The sequence below is a fragment of the Tursiops truncatus genome, chromosome 5 (assembly GCF_011762595.2).
Source record: "Tursiops truncatus isolate mTurTru1 chromosome 5, mTurTru1.mat.Y, whole genome shotgun sequence".
Lineage (NCBI taxonomy): Eukaryota > Metazoa > Chordata > Mammalia > Artiodactyla > Delphinidae > Tursiops > Tursiops truncatus.
The window spans coordinates 74,696,902-74,714,149 of record NC_047038.1 but is presented as its reverse complement, the minus strand read 5'-3'; the positions used below and the strand labels follow the sequence as shown (position 1 = coordinate 74,714,149).

Genomic DNA, 17,248 nt, shown 5'->3' with positions numbered 1-17,248 from the left:
TATATGATAGAGTATAATGTGGTAGGATAGGAAAGGAGTTGAAGGCAATTCTTTGGTATATTTTTAAAGAGAATAAAAGTACAGGAGGATAGAAGGATGAGAAAAAGAAGCTCAAATTATTTTTATTGATCAACTACAATTGCCACAAATCAAGTGGTAGTTAAACCATTAAACATATGGATGTCATGATGAGAATATCAGGGTTGATCTGCTTGGAAACACACTGAATTAAGGCAATGATTGCCTTAATTTTATTTTTCAGTTTTCTCTAAGAAGTAAATCTATTATTTTGCCTACTTCTGCTTTTTCCCTTTAAGCTGTTTAAAAACTCTGAAATCAGGGTTGAAACTCAAGATTGAAAGTAGCTTACATATGTACTAATGGGTGAAAACATAAAAAAGGACCTGTGATTAATTTTTGAGAAAAAGGGATTTGATCACTTCATAGATGAACAAAGAGAATGAACTACTCAACATTGACTAATTTTATTCTTCTCAGAAATGTCTTAAATTTCTAGTATTTAATTTAGAGCAACATGACATACATCCATATACAACATGACATACATCCATATACATTGAGCAAACTCAAGTTATCTGTTATGGTCCACTTAAAAAATCAGAGCTAAAAGTATTTGAGACACTAGAGATAAAATGAGTAGTCATTACTCCTTTTATGATACTAACTGAAATGGTGCTTATTTTTATATTCAGAAACTCATTCCAGGTCTCTTTTGATTATTTTATTCTAGCATTTTTTAAAAGATCAAATAATACCAATTTTCTTTTCCTTTCTTTCAATTACCTTTGACCAAATGCAGTAAAAAATTTTATTTTAACACACCTATGTAAAGAAATTACATATTTTTTCATAAATACAGATGTCGTTAGAAAATATAATTGTTTTGACTCATTTTTAAATAGATTGAAAAACCAGTCTAGTGATAAAAAATTGTTGTACAACTTATTGTGTAGAAATAATAAATTTTACTTTATCCTTGTATTTTTTAACTGTCATTTAATTTTAGGTTCCATTTTTATAAAACTTCCTGTGTCTGGAAGTATCTGTTTTGCTGCCAGCTTTGCCAAGATGTGATTCATAAGCATGTCAAGAAAATCTAATAAATCTTTCATTAGTGTGTATAAATATTTTAATTGCAATTTAAGGAACAGAGAAAGGTTCTGCCTTCAACGGATTGGAATTTTTTTTAACGTCATGTTTCAAATTAGTAATAACAGTGCTGCATTTCTATAATGGCTTTACCCTCAGAACATCTATCATGTGAAAATCTAGCCCTGTGGGCACCAGTGTAACTGCAAAAAGTTATTGACTTTTTGCTTTTTAAGAAATTCTCTTATTACTTTTCTCAAAAGGAATTTATCTCTAAAGTCTCTCTGCAATAAATCTATGCTGCTTTCAGGCTGCATGGCAACCTTCTCTGGCCTGTACTCAGAGAATTCACCAACAGTATCTCCACCCACAGCTCCTCCTGAATGCAAGAGATTGAAGAGATGAAAGCTAGATCCTTGTGCAAAGACATTAGCAAGAATGTCTCTTGAACATACAAATCTTTTATTCACCATTAGTCCACATCTCACTCACTATGTGCATCGGATGAACCTGAAAAACAACCTCAAGCGGAAGGACTTTTATTCCTGTAAACTGTTTAAAATAAATTTTATCAAATAATTAGAGAAAATAAGAAGAGTTTCCCTCTCCTGTAAAGGATGATGTTGCATTTCTTAAATTTTGTAAGCTGCTACATCATGATCAGGGCAAAGTTAATTATCCTACAACAGAAAGCCTTAAGAAATGTAGATGTATTTGGTCTGTGGTCCTCCATTTCTTGTATTCATTATTCTTTTCTTGTCTCTTAGAAGAGTGTTTTTCCTGCGTTGATTTCTCAGTACACTGTAGTTCATCCAAAAGTCTTTCTGAGTTGAGAGATTTTCCTGGAAGCAGAGAGGTCGATATCTACCTAGTTTGAAGGCGCAGATGGGAAAAGGAAAAGTTAGGATTATTGGAGTTATTATAAAATGTATGAAATACTATTGTTCAAAGAGAAGGCAAACTCAAGTTATAAACTGGGAATTTCATCCAGCTGCCAAAGTTGTTTGTGGAAAGAGCTGAAAAGTATCCTTGTCACTAAATAATAGATACCCATCTTCAGAAGCAAATAGACCCCCAATCATTTGGTCATTTTCTTGTAATTGCCACAAATGACCCTCTCGCCTTGAACATTTGCTCTGTAACCCCACAGTTGGCTTCTCCCCTGAATTCTATTTAGAGACCAAAGGCTAAATTGAGTCTTTGGAGCAGTTTGCTTTTAACTTCCATAATCTCAACAGAACTTTACTCTTCAGTATTAGATACCCTTAAGCAAAAACTTTTCTCTAAATTTCAAATTTGATATTAGGGTGGTATTTCTAAGTGGATCATCCTGCATGAACTTAAGCAGCAAGTAACAGAAAATTGGGAAGATGCATGACAAGGTACAGGTGGTCTTAGAAAAGATAAAACAAGACGCAGAGTTTTCAGCATCTTGTTAGTCTATAAATCTTACAGGTGACACTGGCTTAATAAATGTTTCCTGAATGAGTGAGTGTCCTATAAACCATTTAGAACAGGTCATCACAAAATCCACTTGCCATTATTTATATAATGATGCTATTCATAAATAACAGTTATATCAAAGTGACTATTAAGACCAACATTCTCCATCTGGGTTTTATGAAGTATATATTTTCTGCCCTGAAAAAATTAGTTAATGACTATAGCATGATACAGACATGTCATTGATACAGACATGTCTTAGGTGAATGCCTTCACAAAGTTCTAGAGGAGGATTTCATAGTTACCAAGAACATCCAGGACTGTTATTTGTTAAATAACAAAATTTGTTATTTTGTACTGTTATTTGTTAAATAACAAAATTTGGATATTTAATGCCAAAAATAGACAAATTTTTCTTGTGCTAAATTGCAGAGGCTGCCAGCATCCTCTGCCACAGGTCATCATCATCGTATCTGGCCTGAACTTCTTTCTTTTTTTCTTTAAATTGAGATGTGATTAACATACCATAAAATTTATCCTTTTAAAGTGTACACTTCAATGATTTTTAGTATATTCACATCATCACTGTCTAATTCCAGCACACTTTTTATCACCCTAAAAAGAATGCCCCTAAAAAGAACCCTCTATTCTTATTAGCAGTCACTCTTCTTTCTTCCCAGCCCCTGGAAACTACTGATCTATTTTCTGTCTGTATGGAGTTGCCTCTTCTGCATATTACGTATAAATGGGATCATGCCATTTGAAACCTTTTGTGTCTGACTTCTTTCACTTAGCATAATGTTTTCAAGGTTCATCCATGTTGTAGCATGCATCAGTACTTCCTCCAGTTTTATGGCTCTGGTGTGGACTTCTACCATGTTCTCCCTGCTTCTACTGGGGTCCTCCACAGTCTGTTCTCCACTGAAGCCAGGGTGATGTTTTGCAAATGTAAATCGAATCATCTCACTCTTCTACTTAAAATCCTTCAAAGACTTCCCATTTTACTTAGAGAAAAAAATTGAACTCCTTCCCATGGTCTCTAAGACCTTTCAATGATCAGGACCCCACCCTGCCTACTTCCCAGCATCAGCTCCGCATATTCCACTTACTCACTCTGTACCAGTTCTGTGCCAGTTACACTGGCTTCCTTCTCCTCCTGGAAACTTCAGGCTTGGCATTTCTTTCAGTTCCTGCCCCAGGGCCTTTGCACTTGATGGTTCCATTGCCTGAGGCTCTTTTTTCACAGATCTTTCTGGTTTCTTCTTATCTTTCGGGCCTCTCATATCATCCCCTCAGAGAGGCAACCCTAGATAATCCTGTGTCAAGTGTCTTTCCCCCAACTCCCAGTCACCTTCTATCATTTCATTACCCTGTTTTCTTTATAGCATTTACTACTATCTGAAATTGTTCTGTTTTCTTTCCTTGCTTATTATCTACCTCTCCTTGAAAATCTGTCAACTCCATGAAGGCAGAGACTTTAACTGACTTGGTCTCTGCTATATCCCAAGCTTCTAGAATGGAGCCTAGAAGGTGCTCAATTAATATTTGAAGGAATGCATGGCTATCTTGCCTAGAACTCCTAAATCTTCCAGATCTTGCCCCTACTCTCAGCTCCTAAAGCTGGGTCTCTTTATTAGACTTCACTAGACTTAGCTATTGCCAACTACTGCCTGCCTGAGTTTCCATCTGTTGCTGACTCTCCCATTCTCCTGACATTCAACCATCCCCCGCTTCCTAATGCTCTCCATGATGACTTTTCTAGATACCCCTGTCACAAGCTAGCAGGTCTCACTAATCTGTAGGTCCATGATCTAATTTAGCCTTCATTCTTACAGGTTGTAAACAGAAAGCACAGTCCAATTGCCAATTTGCAAGAGATAAATAGGTGAGAGGAATCAGCATGGTACCAAGAATCAAACTTTCAGTCTTGAACAGAGTAAGTAGGAATGCATTAGATGCTGCACTATACCTGGTGGTAGATACTGATGTATAAGCTCATGTTAGATGAATGTGAACTAAATACAGATTGGAATGTTCCTAACTAAATTGTTAAGCCTCCACTGTAGAGATCTGGGATCTTGCTTCTTTGGAATATTTGGACAAAAGGGAACCTTGGGAATCAGCTTCTTCCCATTTAGATATTTGTGGAATTCCACACCCCACCCCCGCCCCACTTAGCTCCTAGGTAAATAAAGTATCTATTTTCCCTCATTCCCTCATCCATCTTCTCTTATCATCCAAGTCACACAATAGCACGACCATTTGTCTGCAAGTCATTTTAAGCATTTCTTAAGCATTTCTTCAAAATAACAACTCATATACAGTGAGTAAAAGGAAAAGCCACATATAGGGAGGAAATAGTTGCCACACAGTTAACCAACAAAAGCTCCAGATGCATAAAGCATTTCTATAATGGGTAAGAAAAAAACTAACAACCCAAAGGGGAAGAATGGGCAACAGAGATAAATGGACATTTCACTGAAGAGAAAACAATAATGGCCAATACATCTGTGAAAAGATACTCATCCTCATCAGTAGTGGGAGTTGCAAATTAAATCCACAGTGAGATACCGCACCCACCAGGGTGGCAGAGGTTTTTGCAAGGATGTGCGGCAATGGAAACTTCATGCGCTGCTAGTGAAGTGTAAATTGGTACAACATATTGGAAAACAATCCAGTGTTTAACTAGATATCCCTATGACCTAATAACTCTATTCCTAGGTGTATAACTCAGAAAACTCTTACATATGTGTACCAAGGGCCCTGTACAGGAACATCCGGAGCAGCCTGATTCATTCAGGAAAAAACCTCGTAATACACAAGTCATTTCTTCTCCTGACCTGCTGGGGGTATAAAAAGCATCAAGCCCAGTATTTTCAGGTTCTTCTGCTCTCACTGACAGCTCACCCCACACAAGTGGCTGAGACTAGTGATCTCTCACTGCGCCTCCAGGGGACAAAAGAAGGCAATGGGAAACCAGAGCCTTCTTCCCCCGGCCAACATCCTTATGTCATTTACAGTCTTTGCACTATTTTTTTACTACTTTGGGGATAAATCAAGGTACACACAGTCTTGACTCAAATCTGTTCTCATCCATCTTTGAACCTGGACCAGACTCTGTAATCTGGCCTTGTTCACATGCTTCATGGGTACAAGGAACTTTAAAGTGGTAGGCATTCTTTTTTCACTTTATCTATCAGGGTTATTCTCTTGCCTCTCTGTATTTCTGCCAGAGCACCATCCCAATGGGCCTTGTAATACAGCTATTTGAGTGTGGGTTTGGGGTCCTTTATTAAATTGTGATTTCCTTTAGGAAGATTACTAAATGTTGTATTCTTAAGGACATGTCTTGCATATGGTGGGTTGCACAGTGCATGTTCTGATACATTAAAATCCCTGATTTAGAGGAGAAGCACCTTCAGAGAGTAGAATGGCCAGCGGCTCCCTCACATGCTGATACCCTTAGATTGTTTAATATCTCTAAGCGTCATCAGATGAGAATCATAATACTTTCATATCCCAGAGGTGCTGTGTATTTTAAATGAAATAGCACGGGAAAGTGCCTGACATAAAGATGTCCCTTAAGAAATGTTAATGTACTTCCTTTTCTACCCTTTCCTCAGCGTTCCTTTCAAAAGGAGGTCAAACAAGATCAGTCTTCCATCTTTCTGGAGAAGGAAATTAAAACTGTATCAGCTGGTGCCCTGGAGGAGGCTGCTTCGTGGATGTTTCCGCTTAAGAAGGAAAGTATGGAGAGGGATAGCAGAAGTCAGGTCACTCTGGAAATCAGAATGCAACAGCTAGGGAGTGACAGCAGGAGAAATGCATACGAAAGGGAGTTACCTTAGGACTGGAATTCCACAGGACAGCCAGAGACCTTCTAGAACGGTTAGAAATGTGGTGTGGTCAAACCTCAGCAGCCCTTTCTTCTTAACCGTCTTTAACAGACAACTGCTTTTCCCTAAAAGGTCTCAGACCAGGTAGGAATTTGGGGAACACCACCTCCATGAACCTGTGTTGCTCTAACGTGCCCCGGGCGTTGGGCCAGGAGCTGAGGATGAGCAAGGGAACAGAACAGAGGTGCTTGCACCGAGGTGGTGACTGGAGCGCTAGGACAGGAGGGAGGGGCAGAGAAGGCTTCCCGAGGAAGGTGCATAAGGGGTGTCCCAGGCAGAGCATCGCCACCGTCCAGCGTAAAAACCGGCATCCCAGCCTCTTCGGGCCACCTGGCTTGCCATTTCCCTCCAGCTCCCATTCATTGCTTCCAAAGAAGGGAAGAGACTCGCCTCGTTTTAATTCCATTCTCATCTATCCCAGAGACCCTAGGGTGGGGGCGACGAAAATGAGTGGTACTCTGAGTCAGAAACTTGTGAAGGGGGCGCGGGAGCCGGCAGCGGGCTGGGAGTGACGCGAGGGAGGCCGGGGGCGGGGAGGTGACGCGCGCGGGGACCTCGCCGCCTCAGCCCACGTGTCCGCGAGATTTAAAAGTTGGCAGAGTGCGGGTGGGTCAGTCTGGCGGCCGAACTGGGCGAACAGCGCGCCAGGGACGCAGAGGCTCAGCCAGAGCATCGCTTGGAGCGCGGGCCGGTGCCGTGCAGGGTCCCGGGATGCTGCGAGCCGCGAGCCGTCGCCCCGGGCCGCCCCCCGGTCAGGTGGCCGCTGCGTCCCCGCTCCTCCTGCTACTACTGCTGTCTTGTTGCGCGGACACCTGCGGAGGTAAGCCGACCCCGTGCCTCCCAGGGCACCCGCGCCACCGCCTGGTCCCGCGCCACTCCTCCCCGCTGTGATCGCCGCGCTCTCTTCCCTCCCTTTTTTGCCTCTTCTCTTGGCTTCTGAGATTTGCCACCCCCTCGTGCCGCAGGGCTCCCCAGGTTCTCGCTCTTAATCACAGGAGCGGGTCGGCGCCCCAGGGCAGCCAGCGGCGCAGGTGCCAGTGTCCGGGCTCGAGCGCGGAACTGGGCCTGGCCTAAATCCCCAGGCCGGGCAGCCTGAGGTCGGTGGAAACTTGTAGGGCTCCCTCGGGTAATGGGAGTTAAAACAGTGAAAATGAAAATGCTTTTCCTTTGACTGCAATCACTGGAGGGATTGACAGTGAAGCAAAACTAGAGTAGGTTTGATACTTCCCCTGCTGATGCGAGGTCAACTTGCAAAGTGCTCAACTTCCTTGGTGAATGAGCTCCTGTCTGTGCAGATAATCCCGAGCAATAACATGCCCCGTTCTGGCCGTATAGATGGGGAAAGAGTCAGCTCTGTGCCTCATAGGTTTTCAGGGACCAGATCAGGAAAAGGAATAGAGACCTTCTTACAATGCGGAGTTGGAGAAGCAAATGTGCAAGCCGGGCTTTCAGTCAGTGCTACAGCTAAAGCCAGTGAAGGCAGATGTGGTTTGATAACAGTAGGGACTTCCTGAGCTTTGCTTAGAGGAAAGGTGTGGGAAAAGCAAAAGCAAGGTCAGGAAGGGGTGTCTGAAGCTTGGGAGACAGTGTAGAGCAGATGCAACTTGTTCCAGTGGAGAGATCACTTCCCTGTTCCCTTAAGGTTACCTTTCCAGGTACCTTGAGGGGACCATCCCTCATCTCCCAGCTCTGAGCCAGGGCCCCTCCAGTGACAGCCACTGACCTACTAAGATCATGAATTTTCTAGCTTCTCAGCAGGTCCTCTTAGTTTCCCTCTGCTCTCCTTCCTGTCAGTAGGATAAAGGAGGGCTGACTGTTTCATCATTGCTCAGAATGTTAGGGACTTGAAACCATAACTGTAGGGACCTTTCTTAGCACGTAGCCCAGCCTTCAGGTAGAGGTGGGGGAACTGAAACTATTATTCTTTTCCTAATTTTTTTTTTTTCTGTCCTTTCATTGTTTTCCCCCTTTCCTTAAGGAACTGGAGACGTAGGGAGGTGGGAACACCCGTGCTTGAAAAGCAAGGTAATTTGGCTATGAAATCTAAGCAGTCAGAAGCTAGGAGACCTAAACCTTCTCCATCACATATTCAGCAGTGCTACAGCATGACTTATGCAAAGTAATATTAATCGTTTATTGGTAAAATTAGTTTGGTAATTTTTATTTACCTTATTAAGGAAGCAGATAATCATAGTTTATTTTTTTTCCTCTGTAAAGCAAATGTACTTTCCATGCATGTTACGTACTATATGCTTGCAGTGATTTTTGCATCAGTGGGAGGTAACTTCTTTTTGGTGGGGAGGCAGGGGAATTTTCAGTCTTCTGGTGATTGAGCAGAAACTATAGAAAGCAGCAGCTGATTTCTAAAAAAGGCAAGTCTTGGGTTTTATTTTCAAAAGAGCATATCTGGTGGTTGACCAATCATCTGATAAATATCCCCAATATTTCTCAAGCAAAGGGATGAGATACCTCTTTCCCTACACAGAGACCCCATAGACTACCCTTTTCTGTCTTCTTTCCCCTTCAGATCTGCTCTTGATACCAAAAACTTAATTTTATCTCTCTAAAAATGTGATGGGGAGGGAAGAGGGTGAATTTTTCCTAGTCTGATCTGCCCTAGTCCTGAGACCCTAAAGATAGCACTGGAGGGGAAGCATGACATACATAAGCAAAACTGGGAGATAATCTACCAAGATTAATCGTTACGCAACACGCAAGTGGATGTATTGAAAAACAACAAAGCAAATGCCACAATGCCAGAGGAAAAAAAAATCATGTCAATAAGTACAACGTCCTTGGCAAAAATGAGTTAGCAGAGCATAAAATAGCAGTGGGAAGGTAAAGGACCAGCCACAGATTCGGTGGCTGGAAATGGTTTACTATTCAGAGAACATTAAAATAAAGAAGGACATTTCCTGAAAGAGGGGCACATTTGTATATCTGCAACAAACTGTCGCGTGATGTGGCCTCCGACAATAAGTGATCAAGTGCCCAAGACTAAATTGAGAAGTGTCTTTTCCTACTCAGGCCCTTATTCATGGAATAATTCCTAAAATTCAGTCAGCAGTAACAGTTTCTGACTTCCAAACACTACACTAGTTAAGTACTAGCAATGAGAAAAGAAAATTGATACCACTTTTAGAATAATCAAGTCTGTTTTTCTTTCTCTTACACATGATATATTTACAGATCACAAGCTGTCTATCCATATTATTTGCATTAGTTAGATTGTACAGTGTAAGACTAAAGATTTCACTTAACTTGAAACTGATTGATCAAAAACAGTGCAGTTTTTAGGCTGTAGATGACAGCGGCACCGTCCCTGACAATACTTGCGAAAGTATCTAGTATGGCTATTTGATTAGTATAAAGCCCACATCTGGGGTATCTTGAGAGGAAAATCACATCAACTTCAGTTAACAAATAGACAAAGGGGGAAAATTCTTCCCTTGTGTTTGGATTCAGTCATAGGATGTTAATAGTTTTCTATAAATTATAGGTAAACATTTTGAAATTTTGGCTTCTCTAACCTTTTTACCCTGAGACTGTGTTTCGTGTAAGAGCCCCAAAGTACCCCCTTTCGATTATATAAGTGCTTGGGACTAGGTTAGACAAAATGGCAATTTTGGTGTGGCCCATGCAAGCTTGGGGACATGGAAGGAGGCAAACTCTCCATGCTCTTGGTAAGGCAGGAGGGAGGGGGAGCTTCCACTTTTACTGGAGGATGGGGGTTGGTCAGGAGAAGAAATAATAGGAAACTGTATTCTTTAAACAGGAATGACCTGTCAAACAGAGATTAACCATGGTACCTTGAGTGGAGAAATCAGAAGTACAGGCAGGTGAAGACTGAATCCAACACGTGGAATTCCTTGTGCATTTCCCTGCATCATACTTGACTCTGGTTCTCTTCAATCAAATACTGCTCTCTCCCTCCATTCCTCTTTCTTTTACCTTCCTATTTTTCAAAGCTGTGCACTCTTAGTAAAAACAGATGAGTAATGCATCCAAGCTGTAAGGAATGGGCCTATGGATTTTAGATTTTTTTCATGACGACATTCATATACCCCTTTTGGAAATATTCAGACTTGTTAAAAAGGTTACACCTAAAATGTTTATTTGAGCTCCCTAGTTCTGTCAAATAAGAGGCATCCTCTGTTTCTTTCTACAATACGGTGCTCACTCCCCCTGGCTATTCACAGTTATTCATAGACCAGCGGCATCGGTATCAGGTATCACCGGGAAGCTTGCTAGAAATGCAGACTCTTGGGCCTGTCCCCGAATGACTGAATCAGAAGCTCATTTAAGTAAGATCACCAGGTGTTTTGCATGAAAATTTGAGAAGCTTTATCCCCTCCTGAAAACAGAATCAGCTCAAAGTAATATCCACCAGACAACAGTGACTTTGGGATATACATTTGTGCTAGGGTGGGAAATATTTAATTGAGAAGTGTGTAAGTTCATTTGTCCACCTTGAATAGCTGTCCCATGAAAGGGGATTCAAACAAATCAACTCTCTACTACGGACTACATGACCCCTGTAAGTTACTTCTAATGCTGGGTACAGAAAACGTAGCGAAATACTATTACTATTATTAGAACATAGATTAAATACTAGCGCAAATTTTTGTGCACTCAAGGCAAGACATCTGAAAAGTGGTAGAATTAGAAAAAAAAATCTGTCAGGATTTGGAGTCTGGTTTGAAATCTGCTTCTGCCATGTGTATATTTTGGTGACCTGAGACAAATTACTTAAATCTTTCCTTCCTTCAATTTCCTCATCTTAAAATGGGAATAAGTAGAATAGCTAACTTAAAAGGTTGGTATGAAGGTTAAAGGACATGATACATTTTATTTTATTATTATTTTTACTTCTACAGACAATTTTATTGACCTAGATTGAACATTTTAGAAAAACATTTTCTAAATGTTTACTGTAATGTATAATTTTCCCAATGTTAGTTAACCCTGGATTTTACAACTAAGCCTATAATTTTGTTACCAAATGTAATAAAAAGCTTTTAAAACCCTTTAACAATCAGTGGTATAAGTTTCACATTCTCCTGAATATATAAATTTGCTATAATTTACTTCTACTGATAACGTTTGTATTGTTTCTAAGAGACCTTAGCTCTTTATTTTCTGGAGCATATTATCATTAGTCACAAATAGTCTTTTTTTCCTGGTGATAAGAATGAATAGCAGGAGCAGCATTTGTGAAACCAAATCTAATATGAAACTGACTCTTTCTTGTGAGTAAATTTGAATTTTGAAGCAGTAAAACAATAAGGTTTAATATAAAGCAAAATAAATTTTTTATGTTTATGATCTGCCAATTTCCCAGAAAAAGTTTTGTGGTGACTTTAGTTCTATTCCAGATACGTTAAAATCACCAATGGACAACACATCTTTTATTCAGGTGCCATCTGAAAGTTTTAAAAATTTTTTGACTTAATATCACTGAACTGTGCACTTTAAAATGGTTAAAATGATAAATTTTCTGTTTTGTGTATTTTACCACAATTTTTAAAAAATGTGTTGTTGGACGATTTTTAGTTTTTATAAAGATATTATATTAGCATAACAATGAAAAATTTAAAAGACCACCTCTAATCTCATTATCCTATCAAGCAATATTTACATTTTTATTTTCTCTTCCTGTTGTCTATAAACATAGTTCCACATAGCTTCAATATAATTTTCCGTTCTTATCTTTTCATACTAAATTTAAATTTTATGATTCACAGTTATACTTTTTCTTTTTTTTGCAGTACGCGGGCCTCTCACTGTTGTAGCCTCTCCCGTTGCGGAGCACAAGCTCCGGACACGCAGGCTCAGCGGCCATGGCTCACGGGCCCAGCCGCTCCGCGGCATGTGGGATCTTCCCGGACCGGGGCACGAACCCGTGTCCCCTGCATCGGCAGGCGGACTCTCAACCACTGCGCCACCAGGGAGCCCCATAGTTATACTTTTTAACATTGTATTCACAAGGTTTCATTGAGTTGGTCACTTTTTTTTTTCAAGGTAACAGTAGTGTTTTTTTTTTTTTAATTGCACACATGTCTATAAACCTAATAAACAGGTTTTCTCTTTTTTTATACAGCAGGTTCTTATTAGTTATCAATTTTATACACATCAGTGTGTACATGTCAATCCCAATCGCCCAATTCATCCCACCACCACCACCACACCCCCCGCTGCTTTCCCTTCTTGGTGTCCATACGTTTATTCTCTACATCTGTGTCTTTATTTCTGCCTTGAAAGCCAGTTCATCTGTACCATTTTCTACGTTCCACATATATGTGTTAATATACGATATTTGTTTTTCTCTTTCTGACTTACTTCACTCTGTATGACAGTCTCTAGATCCATCCACATCTCAACAAATGACCCAATTTTGTTCCTTTCTATGGCTGAGTAATATTCCATTGTATATATGTACCACCTCCTCTTTATCCATTCATCTGTCGATGGGCATTTAGGTTGCTTCCATGACCTGGCTATTGTAAATAGTGCTGCAATGAACATTGGGGTGCATGTGTCTTTTTGAATTACAGTTTTCTCAGGGTATATGCCCAGTAGTGGGATTGCTGGGTCGTATGGTAATTCTATTTTTAGTTTTTTAAGGAACCTCCATACTGTTCTCCGTAGTGGCTGTATCAGTTTACATTCCCACCAGCAGTGCAAGAGGGTTCCCTTTTCTCCACACCCTCTCCTGCATTTGTTGTTTGTAGATTTTCTGATGAAGCCCATTCTAACTGGTGTGAGGTGATACCTCATTGTAGTTTTGATTTGCATTTCTCTAATAATTCGTGATGTTGAGCAGCTTTTCATGTGCTTCTTGGCCATCTGTATGTCTTCTTTGGAGAAATGTCTATTTAGGTCTTCTGCCCATTTTTGTTTTTTTAATATTGTTTGTTTTTTTAATATTGAGTTGTTGTTTGTTTTTTTAATATTGAGCTGCATGAGCTGTTTATATATTTTGGAGATTAATCTTTTGCCCGTTGATTCCTTTGCAAATATTTTCTCCCATGCTTAGGGTTGTCTTTTCGTCTTGTTTATGGTTTCCTTTGCTGTGCAAAAGCTTTTAAGTTTCATTAGGTGCCATTTGTTTATTTTTGTTTTTATTTCCATTACTCTAGCAGGTGGATCAAAAAAGATCTTGCTGTGATTTATGTCAAAGAGTGTTTTGCCTATGTTTTCCTCTAAGAGTTTGATAGTGTCTGGCCTTACATTTAGGTCTTTAATCCATTTTGAGTTTATTTCTGTGTATAGTGTTAGAGAGTGTTCTAATTTCATTCTTTTACATGTAGCTGTCCAGGTTTCCCAGCACCACTTATTGAAGAGACTGTCTTTTCTCCATTGTATATTCTTGCCTCCTTTATCAAAGATAAGGTGACCATAGATGCATGGGTTTATCTCTGGGCTTTCTAGCCTATTCCATTAATCTATATTTCTATTTTTGTGCCAGTATCATACTGTCTTGATTACTGTAGCTTTGTAGTATAGTCTGAAGTCAGGGAGCCTGATTCTTCCAGCTCCGTTTTTGTTTCTCAAGATTGCTTTAGCTATTCGGGGTCTTTTGTGTTTCCATACAAATTGTGAAATTTTTTGTTCTAGTTCTGTGAAAAATGCCAGTGGTAGTTTCATAGAGATTGCATTGAATCTGTAGATTGCTTTGGGTAGTAGAGTCATTTTCACAATGTTGATTCTTCCAATCCAAGAACATGGTATATCTCTCCACCTGTTGGTATCATCTTTAATTTCTTTCATCAGTGTCTTATAGTTTTCTGCATACAGGTCTTTTGTCTCCTTAGCCTAGGTATTTTATTCTTTTTGTTGCAGTGGTAAATGGGAGTGTTTCCTTAATTTCTCTTTCAGATTTTTCATCATTAGTGTATAGGAATGCAAGAGATTTCTGTGCCTTAATTTTGTATCCTGCTACTTTACCAAATTCATTGATTAGCTCTAGTAGTTTTCTGGTGGCATCTTTAGGATTCTCTATGTATAGTACCATGTCATCTGCAAACAGTGACAGCTTTACTTCTTTTCTGATTTGGATTCCTTTTATTTCTTTTTCTTCTCTGATTGCTGTGGCTAAAACTTCCAAACCTATGTTGAATAACAGTGGTGAGAGTGGGCAACCTTGTCTTATTCCTGTTCCTAGTGGAAATGGTTTTAGTTTTTCACCATTGAGAATGATGTTGGCTGTGGGTTTGTCATACATGGCCTTTATTATGTTGCAACTCAGTGATTTTTAAGTAGACTTAAGGAGTTGGGCAGTCATTTGCCTATTAATGTTTTCTTTTCTGTATTGATTTGAAAGAGTTCTATATTATAAGGATATTTACCATCACATTTTATTAAATATGTTTCATACATTTTGGAAGTTTTCATTTGTCTTTTAATTTAAATTAATTTGTGATTTATGGTAAGATAAGTTTGGATGAAGGTGCTCAAAAGGTACAAACTTCCAGTTATAAGACGAGTAAGTACTAGGGATGTAACATACAACATGATGACTGTAGTGAACACTGCTCTGTGGTATATTTGAATGTTAAGACAGTATATTCTGAGAGTTCTTATCACAAGGAAAAAAACATTTTTTTTTTTTTTGGTATCTATATGAGGTGATGGATATTAACTAAATTTATTGTGATAATCATTTCACAATATCTGTAAGTCAAATCATTATGCTGTATACCTTAAACTTATTCAGTGCTGTATGTCAATTACATCTTCGTAAAACTGGGAAGAAAAAAAGCAGAAGAAAAAAAAGATCCTCACTCATCATAGTTAAAGTGCTACAACATCATGCCATTTACATAAATTTTATCTGATACTTCATCATCCAAATTCTGTTTCAGGATCACACTGGCAATACCCTGGAGGCATTGTCTTACTTGAAAAATGTTATTTCAGTTAGTTGAATATCATTCTTTACAAGATTTAAGTCAAACAAGGTCCAGCACTAAATCCAAACCAAAATATATGTGTCTGTAATAAATTTCTGCCCCTGCATTATTCATACATAGTGGCATAGATGATTCTTCAAGCGTTCTGAATTAAGTACAATGGATTTCTCACTTTTTTATGTTCTGTCGTATAAGCCTTTTTGTACTTTTACTCCTCCTTAACAAATAAAGTATTGTTTCATCTCCACCAAAAAAAAAAAAAAATTTGTGCAGCTATCACAACAATACAATTTTCCATCACCCCCCAAAGATCTGTTATGTCCATTTGCAGTCAGTCCGCATTCCTACCATCAGCCCCAAGCAACCACTCGTCTTTCTATCACTATAGGTTTGCCTTCTCTGGACATTCCATATGCATGGATTCATACAGTATTTGATCCTTTGCATCTGGCTTGTTTGATTTAGCATGATGTGTTTGCGATTCGTCTCTGTTGAAGCATATATCAGTAGTTCATTCCTTTTTATTGCCAACAATTTTCTATTGTGTGGATGTACTACATTTTGTTTATCTATTTACCAGGTGATGGACATCTGCATTGTTTCTGCTTTGAGCTTATTATGAATTATGCTGCTATGTGCATTCATGTACAAGTTTTTGTGTAGATATATAAGAAATTCACTCTTGAGAGTAATGTCTTTGTAATGTTTTAAGGTTTATTTAATAATTATGTCTCTTTATACTAAGTCAGATGTTGAAATATCTAGTTGAAATAGGAGGGTGGTGATGTACAGTGAAAAATGAGAAATATCATCCAAAAGTAAATCAAAACTTTATCATCCAAAACTTTATTTTTAGGTGCTCCAATATTGCCTCAAGGATTACAGCTGGAACAAGAATTACAGTTGTGGAATGAGGTAAAGAATTATCCTTACGCAAACTAGTGGAAACTTTACCCTTTTTAAAATTATCATGGTGAAGTGAAATAATGTAATTGAGCTTTGGGACAACTGTGATTTTACTGACATTCTGAATTCAGAATTATTCTCTTTATCAAGTGAAAGAAGGAAAGATGAAGAAGAAACCAAAAATACAGTAAGTGGTAAATTAAGGTGGCAGAAATATGTCCTAACAATAGAGTAATTATAATAAATACGAATGTGCTAAACTACACCCCTTAAAAGAGATTCTCAGGCTGGATTTTAAAAACAGATTTAGTAATATGATCTCTGTAGGAGTCACACTGAAAGCAGAAAACAAAAAATGGCTAAGAATGGAAAATGACATACCAAGCAAATATAAACTGCAAGAAAATTGGAGTAGCAGTCTTAATATCTGATAAAATAGAATTCAAATACACAAACCATTTTAACAGACAAAGCAGGATCTTATATGCTGGTAAAAGAACAATAGAGCAAAAAGGTACAGCCATCACTAATATATATTAACAGAACAATCTCAAAATTTATTTAACAGCTTATAGAAATTCAGGGGAAAATAGATAAATGAACATTTGTAGTTGGATATTTTAATATTCCTCTCTCAAAACTGATAGTTAAAGCAAATAGCACACAAGTAGATATGTCAAAGACCCAACAGTACAATTAATAAATTTGAATTTGAACTATTAGAAATATTTTTAAAAACCTGTACTAAACAGTATGAACATTCTTTTTGAGAATAATTGGGGCATTTTAAAAAAACAGACCATGTCTTAGAAGACAAAGAAAGTTTTCATCACTTAGGATCCATTTTAAATGTTTTGCAATCATAATGCAATAAAGTTAGAAGCTATTAACAAAAGTATAACTTAAATATCCCATCTGTTAGGAAAATAAGTGGAATTTCGGTAAATAGCCCTAGACTGAAAAAGAATGACATAAAAATAT

The 17,248-nt window shown here is 38.6% G+C and overlaps 1 protein-coding gene across 1 annotated transcript in view; it reads left to right on the top strand.

Annotated features, from left to right (window-relative positions):
- The window catches only part of NMU (neuromedin U), a 239,055-nt gene that overhangs the window by 194,489 nt on the left and 27,318 nt on the right, over positions 1-17,248 (top strand). Inside the window, exons 6-8 of the mRNA XM_033857063.2 lie at positions 4,389-4,489; positions 6,177-7,269; positions 16,218-16,276. Of these exons, the coding sequence (XP_033712954.1) occupies positions 7,161-7,269; positions 16,218-16,276 (168 nt within the window). The 5' untranslated portion in view covers positions 4,389-4,489; positions 6,177-7,160. The remainder of the gene's footprint in view (positions 1-4,388; positions 4,490-6,176; positions 7,270-16,217; positions 16,277-17,248) is intronic.